We start from the raw sequence: 18,226 nt of genomic DNA on the forward strand, positions 1-18,226 counted from the left end.
CGGTGTCTGAATAATCACAGCTCGTCTTTTCATCAAAGGCTTGATTTGAAACTCACCACGGTTGTGTTTCGCCACCAGATGACAACACAGATGAAACCGAGATTAATTTTTGGACATCTGACTTCGACACAGGGGGTGAGTTAAACTTTGAGCATGTGATTCCAATGAATTACACCACAGTGTAAGATGTGGGTTTGATTCAAGTGTGCCTCTGTTATAGTCAGTCTCTCAACACTTTCTACAGACACACAGCACAAACACTGTTCCCATCGCATGTTTCCTATGAATTGAAACTTGCTCCCCTACATGTGATGTGAGTGGAAGAGCATCCCTCAAGACCAACATGTACCCGTTCACCTTAGTACTTAGCATAGACTGCCTGCTGTGCACTCCTGTCCACTCAACAACATCACTCTGCCAAAACAATTGCATACGGACAAAAACTAAAATCAAATTTACATATAAGAAAGATGATTAAACAGAAGGGAAAGACCACAGCAAAAATCAAACCATACAAATACTTACAAAACAACTGAGATTGAATCAGCCTGCAGTTTAAATATCTGCATTAGAACATATTCATAGAATCATAGAAGTTTACAGCATGGAAGGAGGCCATTTCAGCCCATCGTGTCCATGCCGGCCGACAAAGAGCTATCCAGCCGAATCCCACTTTCCAGCTCTAGGTCCGTAACCCTGGCACTTCAAGTGCACATCCATTTTTGCCTCTACTACCCTTTCAGGCAGTGAGTTCTGGACCCCCCTCCACAACCCTCTCAAATCCCCTCTAAACCTTCTACCAATTGCTTTAAATTTATGCCCCCTGGTTGTTGCCCCTCTGCTAAGGGAAATAGGCCCTTCCTATCCACTATATCTGGACCCTTCATAATTTTATACACCTCAATGAGGTCTCCCCATGAAAACAATAAAAACAAACCCAGCCTATCCAATCTCTCCTCATAGCTAAGATTCTTCACTCCCGGCAACATCCTCGTAAATCTCCTCTGTACCCTCTCCAGTGAAATCACATCCTTCCTGTAATGCGGTGACCAGTACTGCACGCAGTACTCCAGCTGTGGCCTAACCAATGTTTTATACAGCTCAAGCATGACCCTCCCCTCCACCCCTGCTCTTATATTCTATGCCTCGGCTAATAAAGGCATGCCTTCTTAACCACCTTATCCACCTGGCCTGCTACCTTCAGGCGACAATCCATTACCACAAGCGACTACCAGGATGGTAGAAAGTGAGCTCGATGGATCTTGGTCTTCCTTGGTCTAGCAGTTCCCACGTCCATGGTCCCAGTAGGAAGATTCACTCAAAGAATGTGTGGTGTTATCGGCCATCTGGTTCCCAGACTGGTGCTGCTTTCCATTGTTTTCCCCAAAGGGTGGCATTGGGGTTCGTGCTGCTGTATATTATACGTTGCATCCCTCATTCAGTGTTACATGATATCACACCACTGCTCTCAGAAAGCAAAAAACTCTGCCGCTCACCCTGGCCTTCGTAAAAAAGTTTTTAGAAGGGGGGGGCGGGTAACTTGGGTCCAATGTGTTTGGGGGAGGGGGGGCGAATTGGGCAACACATGAAGGGTGGAGAAAAGAGCTGTGGCACATGTGACACACAGGCACCATGTGTGCGCGGGTGTGTAGCGAAGTGGAGCCAGTGTGGGAGCACTGCGTCACATGAGGGGAAGGCTCTTCTCATAATCAAGTTCACCTCATTAAATCAACAACAACAACAACAACTAATTGCGCCTTTAACTTCGTAAAATGACCCAAGGCACTTCTCAGAAGCGTTACGAGATAAAATTTGACACCGAGCCACATTAGGAGCTATGACCAAAAGCTTGGCTTACGGTTAAGCAAGCCTCGATTTCAAAATTAACATCCTTGTTTTCAAATCCCTCCATGGCTTCGCCCCTCCCTATCTCTAATCTCCCCCAGCCTCACAACACCCCCACCACTCCCCCCCCCCACCCCAGCCCGCCCGGGATGTCTACGCTCCTCTAATTCTGCTCTCTTGAGCATCCCTGATTATAATTGCTCAACAATCAGAGGCTGTGCCTTCTATTGCCTCTGTCACAAGCTCTGGAACTCACTGCCCAAACCGCTCTATCTCTCTTTCCTCCTTCAAGACGCTCCTTAAAACCTACCTCTTTGACCTAGCTTTTGGTCACCTGCGCTAATTTCTACTTATACGGCTCGGTGTCAAATTTTTTATCTCATAATACTCCGGTGAAGCACCTTGGGATGTTTCACTACATTAAAGGCGCTATATAAATACAAGTTGTTGTTATTAAAGAAGTAGGTTTTAAGGAGCGTCTTAAAGCCGGAGCGGGAGGTAGAGAGGCGGAGAGGTTTAGGGAGGGAATTCCAGAGCTTGGGGCCCAGGCAGCTGAAGACACGGCCGCCGATGGTGGGGTGATAAAAATCGGGGAGGTGCAAGAGGGCAGAATTGGAGGAGTGCAGAGATCTTGGAGGGCTGTAGGGCTGGAGGAGGTTACAGAGATAGGGAGGGGCGAGACCATGGAGGGACTTGAAAACAAGGGTGAGAATTTTAAGTTCAAGGCATTGCCAGACCGGGAGCCAATGTCAGTGAGCGAGCACAGGGGGTGATGGGTGAACGGGGCTCGGTGCGAGTTAGGACACGGACAGCCGAGTTTTGAATGAGCTGAAGTTTACGGAGGGTGCAAGGTGGGAGGCCGGCCAGGAGAGCGTGGAATAGTCAAGGGTGGTATATCCTAAGGACACCCACAGAGAGACGTTGGGTGTCTTGACCTTGCTGGTGAGGAAAGCCTAGGTATGAGACACGCTGTGAATAGAGGATGGGGAGGAATTGCTGTTGGTAAACACACTGATTTTATATTTTCTTCCTAACCAGGTTTCAGCAGTAAATACCAAGATTTCGTAGAGGAACCGATTTCCCGGGGAGATCCAAGTATCTACACTTTTTGTTTCTTAAAATTATTGACTCCAACAGATAGCAACGCAACAGAGAAAAATTACATTTTATCGGTGCCCGCGGAAATCTCCCAAGCGAGAGCTCCAGCTGGTGGCAGCGTTGGCACATCGGAAATTTGGCACGGCATTCTGTCTCTGAATTTTAATGGGCGATGAGCAAGATGTGTGCATTGGTCTCATGCTCGAATTCCTGATGTCTATGGTCTTCTGACCTAACATAGAAACATAGAAAATAGGAGCAGTAGTAGGCCATTCGGCCCTTCCAGTCTGCACCCGCCATTCAATATGATCAGGGCTGATCCTCTATCTCAACACCACACCCCTGCTTTTTCTCCATATCTCTTGATGCCTTTTGTTTCTAGAAATCTATCTATCGCCTGCTTAAATATATTCAGTGACTTGGCCTCCACAGCCTTCTGTGGTAGAGAATTCCACAGGTTCACCACCCTCTGAGTGAAGACATTTCACGTGCGACGGTTTAGGTTGGGAGCACTAAATGGTAAAGTCCAACCAGTTGCCCCGTTGGTAATTTGGACTTTAAACCCCTTCAATAATTATTCACCTCTGTCAAGCCAGGCAGAGCCATCCCATTGAAATGAACAGAAATGGGGTTAACCAGGAAATGTGCTATGCATTGGAGTTTTTCTCGGCCACACTTTCCTCTAAACTGGAATTTTTTTTTAATCGGCCTTATCAATTCACAAGCAAAACGGTGGAATGTGCATATCCTAGGAATGCAATTCTGCTAATTGGTTTTAATTATCCTCTGGAAATATCACTTTAGCACTTCTCCTTCCTGAGGTGTGGGGCCTAGAAGTGAAGGCAGTAGCCAGGTGGGGTCTGACCATAGAAACATAAAAAATAGGTGCAGGAGAAGACCATTCGGCCCTTCGAGCCTGCACCGCCATTCAACAAGATCACCCACCCCAGCAGCCTCCCCCCCACGCCCCCTCCACATCCCCCGACCCCCCCCAGCCGCAAGGACCACATCCAACTCCACCCGAACATCCAAACACAGACCAAGGCTCTGTACAACTGAAGCAGCACTTCCTCGCCTTTGTATTCCAGCCCTCTTGAAACAAATACAAATAGAGGAGATACTGGATGCGATACAAATTGATGATGAGGAGGTACTAGAGAGGCTGGCTGTACGTAAAGTAGATAAGTCACCAGGGCCGGATGGGATGCATCCTGGGATGCTGAGGGAAGTGAAGGAAGAAATTGCGGAGGTAATCTTCCAATCCTCCTTAGACACAGGGGTGGTGCCAGGGGACTGGAAAATTGCAAATGTTACACCCTTGTTCAAAAAAGTTAAGACCAGTCAGTTTAACCTCGGTAGTGGGGAAGCTTTTAGAAACGACAATCAGGGATACAATTAACAGCTTGGACAAGTGTGGATTAGTTAAGGAGAGCCAGCATGGATTTGTTAAAGGCAAATTGTGTTTAACCAACTTGATCGAGTTTTATGTTGAGGTAACAGAGAGGGTTATTGAGGGCAATGCGGTTGACGTAGTGTACATGGACTTCCAAAAGGCGTTTGACAAAGTGCTACATATTGGGCTTGCCAGAAAAGTTGAAGCCCATGGAATAAAAGGGACAGTGGCAGATGGATACGGAATTGGCTCAGTGACAGGAAACTGAAAGTAGTAGGGAACAGTTGTTTTTCGAACTGAAGGAAGGTATACAGTGGGATTCCCCAGGGGTCAGTACCAGAACCACTGCTTTTATTGATATATATTAATGACTTAGACTTGGGTGTACAGGGCACAATTTCAAAATGTGCAGATGACACAAAACTTGGAAGTATAGTGAACAGTGAGCAGGATAGTGATAGACTTCAAGAGGACATAGACAGGCTGGTGGAATGGGCGGGAGCATGGCAGGTGAAATTTAACACAAAGTGACACATTTTGATAGAAAGAATGAGGAGAGGAACTCTAAACTAAAGGGTACAATCCTAAAGGGTGCAGGAGCAGAGAGACCTGGGGTATATGTGCACAAATCGTTGAAGGTAGCAGGGCAGGTTGAGAAAGCAGTTAAAAAAGCTTACGGGATCCTGGGCTTCATGAATAGAGGTATAGAGTACAAAAGCAAGGAAGTTATGTTGAATTTGTATAAAACACTGGTTTGGCCCCAATTAGAGTATTGTGTCCAATTCTGGGCACCACACTTTAGGAAGGCCTTAGAGAGGGTGCAGAAAAGATTTACGAGCATGATTCCATTCCGAGGGACTTCAGTTACATGGATAGACTGGAGAAGCTGGGGTTGCTCTCCTTAGAGCAGAGAAGACTGAGAGGTTTTCAAAATCATGAGGCGTCTGGACAGAGTAGATGGAGAGAAACTGTTCCCATTGGTGGAAGGGTCGAGAACCAGAGGACACAGATTTAAGGTGACTGGCAAAAGAACCAAAGGCGACGTAAGAAAAACGAGTGGTTGGGATCTGGAATGCACTACCTGAAAGGGTGGTGGAGGCAGACTCAATCACCGCTTTCAAAAGGGAGTTGGATATGTACCTGAAGGAAAAAGGTTTGCAGGGCTACGGGGAAAGGGCACGGGACTAGCTGAAGTGCTCTGGCAAAGAGCCGGCACGGGCTCGACGGGCCAAATGGCCTTCTTCCGCACTGTAACCAATCTATCATTCTCTCTCTTCTGCATCTTTGAATTCCACCTGCCACTTTTCTGCCCATTCCACCGTCTCCTCAATATTCTCTTGCAGTTTTCTTTGCTCCTCAGAATTATTCATTCTACCTCTTATTTTAGTATCACCTGCAAACTTGTACACCAACCCCTCTCGACCAATATGTAAATCACTGATATACACAGTGGCAATGTTATCCCCCAAGTGTCAGCTGTGGCTCAGTGGGTAACACTCTCGCCTCTGAGTCAGAAGGTTGTGGGACATTGAATAAATTTAAGACAGAAAGAGACAGTTTCTTAAACGATAAGGGAATAAGGGGTTATGGGGAGCGGGCAGGGAGTGGACCTGAGTCCATGATCGGATCAGCCATGATCGTATTAAATGGCGGAGCAGGCTCAAGGGACGGTATGGCCCACTCCTGCTCCTATTTCTTATGTTCTTATGAAAGGCGCTATATAAATGCAAGTCTTTCTTTTCTTTTTCTAAGGTGCATGAGTGTTCGGCTGTGCAGTAATCTGAAAGTTCCCGCTCACCGGCTTATACATTGTAAATGCTGTGCATGCGCAGAAATTTAAAGGGACTCGGCCTTAAAAGAAACAGGCCAAGCAGAGCAAAGCGCAGCTTACAGGGGACAATGCACAGTGGTCTGTCTCCATTTCCCGATTTATGCTGGGGCTGAAGGGAGGGGTGGGAATCAGCAGCCATAATCATAGAATCATAGAAATTTACAACATGGAAGGTGGTCATTTCGGCCCATCGTGTCCGCACTGGCCGACAAAGAGCTATCCAGCCTAATCCCACTTTCCAGATCTGGGTCTGTAGCCCTGTAGGTTACGGCATTTCAAGTGCACATCCAAGTAATTTTTAAATGTGGTGAGGGTTTCTGCCTCTACCACCCTTTCAGGCAGTGAGTTCCAGACCCCCACCACCCTCTGGATCAAGAAATTTCCCCTCATATCTCCTCTAAACCTCCTCCCAATTACTTTAAATCTATGCCCCCTGGTTGTTGAACCTCTGCCAAGGGAAACAGGTCCTTCCTATCCACTCTATCCAGGCCCCTCATAATTTTATACATCTCAATCAGGTCTCCCCTCAGCCTCCTCTGTTCCAAAGAAGACAGACCCAGCCTATCCAATCTTTCCTCATGGCCAAAATTCTCCAGTCCAGGCAACATTCTTGTAAATCTCCTCTTCACCCTTTCCAGTGCAGTCACATCTTTCCTGTAATAAAAAACTGCTATATCTCTGTGAAGGTAGTGATATTTTTCCTGTGTAGTTTTTAACCGGCTGTGGAATCCTGGAGTAAGAGATGAATCTTCTCACCGTTGCAGACTGCAAGGTTGACCTCGCGTTCTTGGTAGATGGAAGTTGGAGCATCGGAAGGCGCAGATTCGGAATCCAGAAACAGTTCTTGGTGAATATCGCTCAAGCCCTTGATATTGGAATGGCAGGCCCGCTGATTGGCATCATTCAGTTTGGGTGAGTAGAGTCAGTTGCTCCCTTCTCTGAATGAAGAACGCAAGCAGAAAATGAGGAGGAAAAGGGGCTTTGGGATGTCCTGAGCCCGTGAAAGCCTCTATATAATTGCAAGTTCTCTCCTTTATTTGCTAGATGTTGAGAGGAAGTTGACTTTTTTGTCATTCTAGGAATAATGCCAGCACAGAGTTCAACCTACAGACTTACCGAAACTCCCACGATCTTAGAAGTGCCATCGAAAAGATTGCACAGAAAGGCGGCCTCTCCAACGTGGGTAAGTGCCTCACATCCCCAACCCTACACCTGTTGGAGACACGTGCTGCCGGGGAGTTTGAGGGAGATGTGCCAGAGCAGCCTTGTCCCCAAGCTCTGGAATTCCCTCCCTAAACCTCTCCGCCTCTCTACCCTCCTTTAAGACGCTCCTTAAAACCCACCTCTTTGACCGAGCTTTTGGTCACCTGCCCTAATATGGCCCGCGGGGGTGGGGGGGGGTGGCGTCTGCAATGTAAGCTAGTTTGCAGGACACTGACATTATCAAAGTTACTGGCAGGGCCAACTCTTTCACTGCTTATCTCTCACAGTCAGAAGGTTGTGGGTTCAAGTCCCCCTTCAGGGACTTGAGCACAAAATCCAGGTTGACACTCCAGTGCGGTGCTGAGGGAGTAGGGCACGTTAATAGATCTAAGGAAATTCCCTCATTTCTCCCATACAAAGACCAAATAATGATGATGTATTTACAGCACAGGAATAGGCTATTTGGCTCCTCACGAACCTCCTCCCACCCTCCTTCATCTCAGCCTATCAGCATAACAATTCTCGCTTCGTACCCAACCGAGTTCCAAAATACATGCACAATACGTTAGTCTACATGACGTTTCAAAGACATCACAAGAACAGTTCTGCAGCAATCATCATCATAAGCAGTCCCTCGGAATTGAGGAAAATTTGCTCCACTCTTAAAATGAGTCCTTAGGTGGCTGAACAGTCCAATACGAGAGCCACAGTCCCTGTCACAGGTGGGACAGACAGTCATTGAGGGTAAGGGAGGGTGGGACAGATTTGCCGCATGCTCTTTCCGCTGCCTGCGCATGATTTCTGCATGCTCTCGGCGACGAGACTCGAGGTGCTCAGTGCCCTCCTGGATGCACTTCCTCCACTTAGGGCGGTCTTTGGCCGGGGACTCCCAGGTGTCGGTGGGGATGTTGCACTTTATCAGGGGAGGCTTTGAGGGTGTCCCTGTAACATTTCCTCTGCCCATTTGGGGCTCGCTTGCCGTGAAGGAGTTCCGATTAGAGCGCTTGCTTTGGGAGTCTCGTGTCTAGCATACTGCCTCAACCAAGGCCCCAGTGCAATAATAATTTACGTCGCATGGAGACAGAGAATTCCCCCACAAACAGCACCCTGGAAAGCAAGTCTGGAAAACGATTGGCAACTGTGGACTCTCTCCCTCTTTGCAGGACGAGCGCTGAATCACGCCATCGAGAGCTTCTTCTCCAACGAGCAGGGGAACCGCGGAGGAGCCCCCAATGTGGTGGTGATCCTGGTCGACGGCTGGCCCACCGACAGGGTGGAAGAAGCCGCTCGCCTCGCCAGAGAGTCCGGCATCAACATCTTCTTCATCACAGTGGAAGGCGCAGAGCAGGACGAAAGGCAGAACCTGGTCGAGAGAAACTTTGTGGACAAGGTGAGGTCACCAATTCTGTAATCTGTCCAAAGCGCAATAGAATGGTCTCCACCTCAGATCCATGCTCCGTCCCGTTTAGGGATGCGTAACCTCACACAGTGTTCTGCACTTTCTACTTTTCAAATTCTTGTAAGAATTGGTAAATAATGTCATCATCATCATCATAGGTAGTCCCTCGAACGAGGATGACTTGCTTCCACAAGCATTCCACAGGTGTTTCAATGAAGGACCTAATATTCCAGATCCCGAACTACATCCTGAAGGGTGGAAGATGCCTGTGCGTGGATATTTTTAACGTGGGGTGGCCGTTGCACACCAGCCACCACACGGGGAATGACAGAGCGAGGTCTTGGTCCAGTGGCACGGATTACCCAGGACAACTGGAGACCTGCTCTGCTGCACGGACCGAGTGCGCGCACACATCGCAGTGTGGGCTGGGCCCGTGCTGCCCCTGGGCCCTCGCCTCTTCTGGGCCCCGTATTCTCATTTGCCGCACCTCCGCCACAATCTCTCGCTGCTCCTCCGCCACAATCTCTCGCCGCTCCTCCCACAAACAGCACTGTGATAATGACCCAAATCATCTGCATTTGTTATGTTGATTGAGCGATAAACATTGGCCCCAGGACACCAGGGAGAACTCCCCCCGCTTCGCCCCGATACAGTGCCCATGGGATCCTCCACGTCCATCCGAGAGGGCAAACGCCAGCTTTTCCTGGGTTAAATGGCGTCTGCTGCCTGCCTGCCTGCCCGGGTGCCCATTGCCAACAACACTGGGGGTTAGTTGAAAGCTGCTGGTCATGTCCATCAGCTACATCAGTGAGACTACAGTGCCAGGCCCACACGTTGACTGCTCTGTCGCTGCTCTCGACCCATAAAATGTTCCAGTGCCGAAACAGGCCATTCGGCCTATCGAATCTGGATCGGTTTGTTTCTCCCCAATGAGGCACCAAGTCAAATCCCACTCTCCTGCTCTCTCCCCCACCCCATTTTTTATATTCTTCTTTTTCAAGCAACTACACAATCCTCTTCTTTAAAAGAGTTTATGGACTCGGTGAACAGTGTTGAATTCCACATTCTTACCTCCCTCTGAGGAAAGATTTATTTTTTCCCAACCTTCCCTTGAATTTGTTTTGTGATCATTTTACAATTATATAGGGCTCTGGTGAGACCGCAGCTGGAGTATTGTGTACAGTTTTGGCCTCCTTACCCAAGGAAGGATATACTTGCCATTGAGGGAGTGCAACGAAGGTTCACCAGACTGATTCCTGGGATGGGGGGATTGTCCTATGAGAGACTGAGTAGACTCAGCCTATATTCTCTAGAGTTTAGAAAAATGAGAGGTGATCTCGTTGAAACATATAAAATTCTTACAGGGCTCGACAGGGTAGATGCAGGGAGGATGTTTCCCCGGGCTGGGGAGTCTTGAACCAGGGGTCAGAGTCTCAGAATAAGGGGTCGGCCATTTAGGACTGAGATAAGGAGGAATTTCTTCACTGAGAGGGTGGTGAATCTTTGGAATTCTCTACCCCAGAGGGCTGTGGAGGCTCATTGAGCGCTGGAAATTCCCCAACCTTGCACCCATTTTTTCGGCGATATTTAACCGGGAAATTCGGAGAAGTCTTGCGCCGATGATTTTTAAGTACTACTGGGGAGTGGACCGGCCGGCATGCAAGACTCGAAATAGCGCTTGCAGACGAAATTTGGCTCGCAGCACAACCGTAGAGATGACGAGAAATTTCTTCACTCAGAGGGTGGTGAATCTTTGGATTTCTCTACCCCAGAGGGCTGTCGAGGCTTAGTCTTTGCGTATATTTATGGCACAGCTTGCTAGATGCTTAGATAAGAAAGGAAGCAAGGAATAGTGCGGGAAGGTGGAATTGAGGTCGAAGATCAGCTGTGGTCTTATTGAATGGCGGAGCAGGCTCGAGGGGCCGAAAGGCCTAGTCCTGCTCCTAGTACTTACATTCTTACTACATTTCAGCCCTTCTGTTACTGTCTCACTGACCAGTGGAAACAATCCATCACTATTTACCTTATTCTAACCCGTCGTAATATTGAAGGCCTTTATTGAGTCACCTATTCACCCTCTCGGCTCCTGTGAAAAAGGTCACAACCTCAAATCTCTTTGTCAGTATAATCCTTGTAGATCCCTGGTACCATTCAACTTGAGCTACTCTGTACCTTCTCCACTGCTTTTATACCCTTCCTATAACGGGGTACTCAAACCTGCACGCAATGGCTTGCAATTGGCTTAGGGTGATGGGACCTCCAACCTTCCCTCCCTGCAGGGTGCAAGCACATGACTGAGCCCAGAATTCCACCACACACTAGCACAAGTGATGCTGGCAGAAACTTACTGCAATAAAAAGTCTCTCAAAATTTTGGGGGGGGTAAGCATTAATCTTCACAGTTCCCTGTATATAATGATTAAAACCAGGCCCATTTTATACAACCTTTCATGAATGGCTTTAATCTCTCAAATTTTTAAAGACAGTGAAAACTGAACCCTGCAGTCTTGTTAATCAACCACCAGAGGGCAGTGGATAATTAAATCAGGAACCTGCATTTATATAGCGCCTTTCATAACCTCAAGTCACAAAAGTGCTTCCACAGTCAATTAAGTAATTTGAAGTTAGTCGCTGTTATAGAGGCATCATGATATCTGTGGATATGGTCAGCCAAAAAGAAGCCTCACGTGTACTTTCAAGGTAATACTGGATTGAGACCTAATTAAAATGGCTCAATGAAGAGCCGCCCCTGTTTGTGAAACACTTGAAATCACAGTTCAATCCAGTGCCCTGTGGTATACTGATGCATCTACACATGGAGGCCAGCTGTCCATATAAAACTGCTGCTCATTTACAAAACAAGTCGTCTCTTCCTTCTTTGCTCGTTGCTACTCCCTCCTTCTTTCTGTCTGTATATCTGTCACTCTTTCGCTCTCTCTCTCACTAATTTTCAACTTGCCAGTCTCTCTGTCTGGTACCCTCTCTGTTTCTCACACCCTTTCCCTCAGTCTGCCTCACTCTAGATTTCTTCTGTCCCTGTCTCTGTACGTCGGGATCTACACTGGGCCCCTCAGCTTTTCACCATATCAAGTCAATCACTTGGATGAACATAGGAACAGGAGGAGGCCACTTAACCTCTCGAACCTGTCCCGCCATTCAATGAGATCATGGCTGATCTGCGACCTAACTCCAGTCTTTGGCCCATACCAGTCTTTGGCCCATATCCCTTAATACTTTTCGTTAACAAAAATCTATCAATCTCAGATTTAAAACTAACAATTGCCATTTGCAGAAGAGAGTTCCAAATTTCTACCACCCTTTGTGTGTTGAAGTGCTTCCTAGCTTCACTCCTGAAAAGTCTGGCTCTAATTTTTAGAATAGTCCTAAACTCCCCAACCAGGGGAAATTGTTTCTGTCTATCTACCCTTTCTGTTAACATCTTGAAAACTTCAATCAGATCCCCCCATAATCTTCTAAACTCCAGGGAATACAACCCTAGTTTGTGTAATCTCTCCTCGTAACTTAGCCGTTGGAGCCTGGGTATCTGGTAAACCTACGCTGCACTCCCTCCAAGGCCAAAATATAATTCCTCAGGTGTGGAGCCCAGAACTGCTCTCAGTACTCCAGGTGTGGTCTAACCAGGGTTTTGTCTGGATGCAGCTTAACTTTTACACCCTTGTATTCTAGTCCTCTAGATATAACAGCCAGCATTCCATTAGCTGTTTTGATTATTTTCTGTACCTGTCCATGCAATTTTTAACGATCTCTATGTACCTGGACCCCCAAGTCTCTGGACCTCCACTGTTTTAGTCTTTCACCATTTAGAAAGTACCCTGTTCAATCCATTTTAGGCCCGAAGTGGATGAACTCGCATTTGCTGACATTGAAATCCATTGAACAGTTTTGCCCATTCAATTAATCTGTCGATATCACTTTGTAATTTTGTGCTTTCATCTTGCCTACAATGCGTACACTGCCTATCTTTGCGTCATCGGCAAATTTGGGTATGTTTTTATCCCATCATCTAAGTGATTGATAAATATTGTGAATAGTTGAGGCCCCTACATAGATCCCTGCGGGACACCACTAGTTAGATTAGGCCTGGAATAAAAGTTCCGAATTGGGGAAAAGCTAATTTTGCTAAGTTGAGGAGTGATTTGGCCATAGTGAACTGGAAACAGTTACTTGTGGGTAAATCAGTGTCGGAACAGTGGGAGGCATTCAAGGAGGAGATCCGGAAGGCTTAGGCCAAACATGTGCCCTTAAAGAAAAAAGCTGGGAAAAAATAATTCTAGAGCGCCTTGGATGTCTAGGGACTTACAGGGGAGAATTAAGAAAAAAAGGGATGCTTATGTCATATACCAACGGCTAAATACTTTAGAATCTTTTGAGGAATATAGAAAGTTAACAGGCAAAATCATAAAGGATATTAGGAATGCTAAGAGAGAGAGCACGAAAAATTCTTGGCCAGTAAAATTAAGGAAAACCCTAAGATGTTCTACAAATATGTTAAGAATAAGAGGGTAACTAAAGAAAGGATAGGGCCTCTTAGAGACCATGAGGGTAATCTTTGTGTGGAGGCGGAAGATGTTGGGAGGGTTCTTAACGAATACTTTGCATCTGTTTTCACAAAGGAAAGGGGTAATGCAGACACTGCTATCGAGGAGGAGTGTGATATTCTGGATGAAATAAATATAGTGAGAGAGGAAGTATTAAAGGGTTTAGCAGCTTTGAGAATAGATAAGTCCCCAGGCCTGGATGAAATGCATCCCAGGCTGTTGAGCGAAGTAAAAGAGGAAATAGCAGAGGCCTTGACCATCATTTTCCAGTCCTCTTTGGATCTGGGCATGGTGCTGGAGGATTGGAGGACTGCTAATGTAGTACCCTTGTTTAAGAAGGGAGAAAGGGATAGGCCGAGTAATTACAGGCCTGTCAGCCTAACCTCAGTGGTGGGAAAATGATTGAAAAAAATCCTGAAGGACAGGATAAATCTGCACTTGGAAAGGCAAGGATTAATTAGGGACAGTCAGCACGAATTTATTATGGGAAGATCATGTTTGAATCACCTGATTGAATTTTTTGAGGAGGTAACCAAGAGGGTCGATGAGGCTACTGCGTACAATGTAGTATACATGGACTTTAGCAAGGCTTTTGATAAGGTCCCACGTGGTAGACTGGTCATGAAGGTTAAAGCCCATGGGATCCAGGGCAAAGTGGCAAGTTGGATCCAAAATTGGCTTGGAGGTAGGAAGCAAAGGGTAATGATTGATGGATGTTTGTGTGACTGGAAGGATGTTTCCAGTGGGGTTCCGCAGGGCTCAGTACTGGGACCCTTGCTTTTTGTGGTGTATATCAACGATTTAGATTTGAATATAGGGAGTATGATTAAGAAGTTTGCAGACAACACTAAAATTGGCTGTGTGGTTGATAATGAAGAGGAAAGTCATGGGCTGCAGGAGGATATCAATCTAATGGTCAGGTGGGCAGAGCAGTGGCAAATGGAATTTAATTCAGAGAAGTGTGAGGTGATGCACTTTGGGAGAGCTAATAAGGAAAGAGTATACACATTAAGCGGTAGGCCACTTAATAGTGTAGATGAACAAAAAGACCTTGGAGTGCTTGTCCACAGATCCCTGAAAGTAGCAAGCCAGGTGGATAAGGTGGTTAAGAAGGCATTCGGAATGCTTGCCTTTATTGGCCGAGGCATAGAATATAAGAGCAGGGAGGTTATGCTTAAATTGTATAATACGTTGGTTAGGCCACAGCTGGAGTATTGCGTGCAGTTCTGGTCGCTGTATTATAGGAAGGACATGATTGCACTAGAGAGGGTGCAGAGGAGATTTACTAGGATGCTGCCTGGAATGGAGAATCTTAGTTATGAGGATAGGTTGGATAGGTTGGGTTTGTTCTCATTGGAACAGAGGAGGTTGAGAGGAGACCTCATTGAGATGTACAAAATATTGAGGGGCCTGGACATAGTGGATAGTAACGGTCTATTTCCATTAGTGGAGGGGTCTATTACGAGGGGGAATAGTTTTAAGATGGTTAGTGGAAGGTTTAGAGGGGATTTGAGGGGGGGCTTCTTTACGCAGAGGGTTGTGGGGACCTGGAACTCACTGCCTGGAAGAGTGGTGGATGCAGAAACCCTCACCACTTTTAAGAAATGTTTGGATGGGCACTTAAAGTGCAGTAACCTGCAGGGTTACATACCTAGAACTGGTAATTGGGATTAGACTGGATGACCTGTTGTTAGACGGAGCAGATATAATGGTAAGTACTGCAGGGAATAGAATACGGCCAGAGTGATCTCCTGGACTAGTGTCGATCGCCTGGATGGGTTGGAGAAGAATTTTCCCAGATTTTTTCTCCCTAAATTGGCCTGGGTTTTTATCTGGTTTTTGCCTCTCCCAGGAGATCACATGACTCCGGTTGGGGTGGAATGTAGAATGTTTCACTATAAGGGGTGTTACAGTTTTGTGAGGTGGACTGTTTGGGTTGGGTGCTCTTTATCTTTCAGTCATTGTTCATAGGTTTAGATGTAACCTTTAGGGTTGCTGACCAAGGGCTGTGCTCTTTGTCAGCCGGCGTGAACACAATGGGCCGAAATGGCCTGCTTCTGCTATGTGAATTTCTATATTTGTACGTTAGTCACATCCTGCCAATTCGATTACCTGCCCATTATCCCTGCTCTCTGTCATTTCCACTTAGCCAATTTCCTAAGCAGGTCAATAGTTTACCTTCAATTCCATGAGCTTCAACTTTAGCTATCAGTCTCTCATGAGAGATTTATCAAATGCTTTCTGGAAGTCCATATAAATAATATCCATAGACATTCCCCTGTCCACTACTTTAGTCACCTCATCAAAAATTTAAAACAGGTTTGTTAGGCATGACCTATCTTTCACAAATCCATGCTGGCTCTCTCTGATCAGCTGAAAATGTTCAAGGTGTTCAATCACCCCATCCTTAATTATAGACTCTAGTAATTTCCAGACAACAGGCTAACTGGCCTTTAATTCCCTGGTTTCCCTTTCTCACCTTTCCTAAATAGCAGAGAGAGTGACATGTGCAATTTTCCAAACTAAACTAACGGTTCCTGAATCAAGAGAACTTTGGAAGATTATAGTTAGGGGCATCAGCAACGTTCCCACCTACTTCCTTTAAAACCCTGGGCTGGAAATCATCTGGTCCCAGGAATTTGTCACTCTTTAGTTACCGTTAAGCCTTCTTCAGTGCTATAACCATTCTATAATTCTTTCGGCCCGTCGAGCCTGGGCTGACTCTCAGCTAGTCCCACTCCTCCGCCCTTTCCCTGTAATTTGCTTTTCCTTCAGATACTTCTCCAATTCCCTTTTGAAAGCAGTGATTGAGTCTGCCTCCACCACCCTTCCAGGCCATGCATTCCAGATCCTAACCACTCACTGTGTAAATAAGTTCTTTCTTACATCACCGTTGGTTCTTCTGCCAATCACCTTAAATCTGTGTCCTCTGGTTCTCAACCCTTCTACCAATGGGAAATTTCTCTATTTACTCTGCCCAGACCCCTCATGATTTTGAACACGTCTATCAAATCTCCTCTCAACCTTCTCTGCTCCAAGGAGAACAACCCCAACTTCACCAGTTTATCCACGTAACTGAAGTCCCCTCATTCCTGGAATCATTCTCGTAAATCTTGTCCACACCTTCTCGAAGGCCCTCACATCCTTCCTAAAGTGTGGTGCCCAGAATTGGACACAGTACTCCAGTTGGGGCCGCAGCAGTGTTTTATACAGGTTCATCATAATTTCCACACTTTTGTACTCTTATGCCTCGGTTTATGAATCCCAGGATCCCGTAAGTCTGTTTAACTGCTTTCTCAACCTGCCCCGCCATCTTCAAAGGTTTGTGCACACATACCCCCAGGTCGCTCTGTTCGTGAATCCCCTTTAGGATTGTACCATTTAGTTAATATGTGCTCTCCTCATTCTTTCTACCAAAATCGACTTTTCTACGTTAAATTTCATCTGCCACGTGTCCGCCCATTTCGCCAGCCTGTCTATGTTTTCCTGAAGTCTATCACTATCCTCCTCACTGTTCACTATACTTCCAAGTTTTGTGTCATCTGCACATTTTGAAATTGTGTCCTGTACACTCACATCCAAACCATTAATATATATCAAGAAAAGCAGTGGTCCTGGTACTGACCCCTGGGGAACAGCCCTGTGAACCTTCCTCCAGTCTAAAAAACAACCGTTCACCACTACTCTCTGTTTCCTGTAACTGAGCCAATTCTGGATCCATGCTGCCAGTCCCTTTTATTCCATGAGCTTCAACTTTGCTGGCAAGCCTATTATGTGGCACTTTGTCAAACACCTTTTGGAAATTTATGCACACTACGTCAACCGTATTGCCCTCATCAAACCTCTCTTGTTACCTCATCAAAAAACTCGATTAAGCATTTGCATTTAACAAATTCGTGTCGGCTTTCCTTAATTAGTCCACACCTATCCAAGTGACTGTTAATTTTGTCCCTGATTACGGTTTCTAAAAGCTTCCCCACTATTGAGGTTAAACTGTCTAGGCCGTAGCTGTCGGGTTTATCTTTACACCCTTTTTTGAACAAGGGTGTAACATTTACAATTCTCCAGTCCTCTGGCACCAGCCCTGTATCTCAGGAGGATTGGAATATTATGGCCTTATTTCTTCCTTCACTTCCCTCAGCGTCCTAGGATGCCTCCCATCCGCTCCTGGTCATTTATCTACTTTAAATACAGCCAGCTTTTCCAATACCTCCTCTTTATCAATTTTTATCCTATCAAGTGTCTCCACTACTTCCTCCTTCACTATGTCTATGGCAGCATCCTCTTCCTTGATGAAGACAGATACAAAGTACTCAAAGTACTCCAGCCATACCCTCTGCCTCCATGCATAGGTCTCCTTTCCAGCCATACCCTCTGCCTCCATGCATAAGTCTCCTTTATGATCCCTAATCGGCCCCACCCCTCTTACTACCCGTTTACTATTTATATGCCTATAGAAGACTTTTGGATTACCTTTTATGTTGGCTGCCATTGTATTCTCATACCCTCTCTTTGCCCCTCTTATTTTCCTTTTCACTTCCTCCTCTGACCTTTTTATATGTAGCCTGATTCGCAGATGTATTTGGAACCTGATATCTGTCATACGCGCTCTTTTTCTGCTTCATCATATTCTCTATCTGTTTCATCATTGAGGGAGCCATGACTTTAGTTGCCCTGTCTTTCCCCAGTGGGAATGTACCTCGACTGTACCTGAACTATTTCCTCTTTAAAGGAAGCTCATTGTTCAATTAATTTTGCCTGCCAATCATTGATTCCAGTTTACCCGAGCCAGATCTGTTCTCATCCCACTGAAATTGGCCTTCCTCCAATTAAACATTTTTAGTCCAGATTGCTCCCTGTCCTTTTCCATAGCAAATCTAAACCTGATGATACTATGAT

The 18,226-nt window shown here is 46.2% G+C and overlaps 1 protein-coding gene across 2 annotated transcripts in view; it reads left to right on the forward strand.

Annotated features, from left to right (window-relative positions):
* Positions 1-18,226, forward strand: part of vit (vitrin) — a 75,751-nt gene that overhangs the window by 50,322 nt on the left and 7,203 nt on the right. For both annotated transcript variants that reach the window (XM_070884842.1, XM_070884843.1), the window contains 5 exons: positions 79-135; positions 2,884-2,940; positions 6,932-7,079; positions 7,247-7,350; positions 8,534-8,760. In XM_070884842.1, coding sequence (XP_070740943.1) covers positions 79-135; positions 2,884-2,940; positions 6,932-7,079; positions 7,247-7,350; positions 8,534-8,760 — 593 coding nt within the window. The remainder of the gene's footprint in view (positions 1-78; positions 136-2,883; positions 2,941-6,931; positions 7,080-7,246; positions 7,351-8,533; positions 8,761-18,226) is intronic.

This window comes from Pristiophorus japonicus, chromosome 7 (genome assembly GCF_044704955.1).
Source record: "Pristiophorus japonicus isolate sPriJap1 chromosome 7, sPriJap1.hap1, whole genome shotgun sequence".
Taxonomy (NCBI): Eukaryota; Metazoa; Chordata; class Chondrichthyes; family Pristiophoridae; genus Pristiophorus; species Pristiophorus japonicus.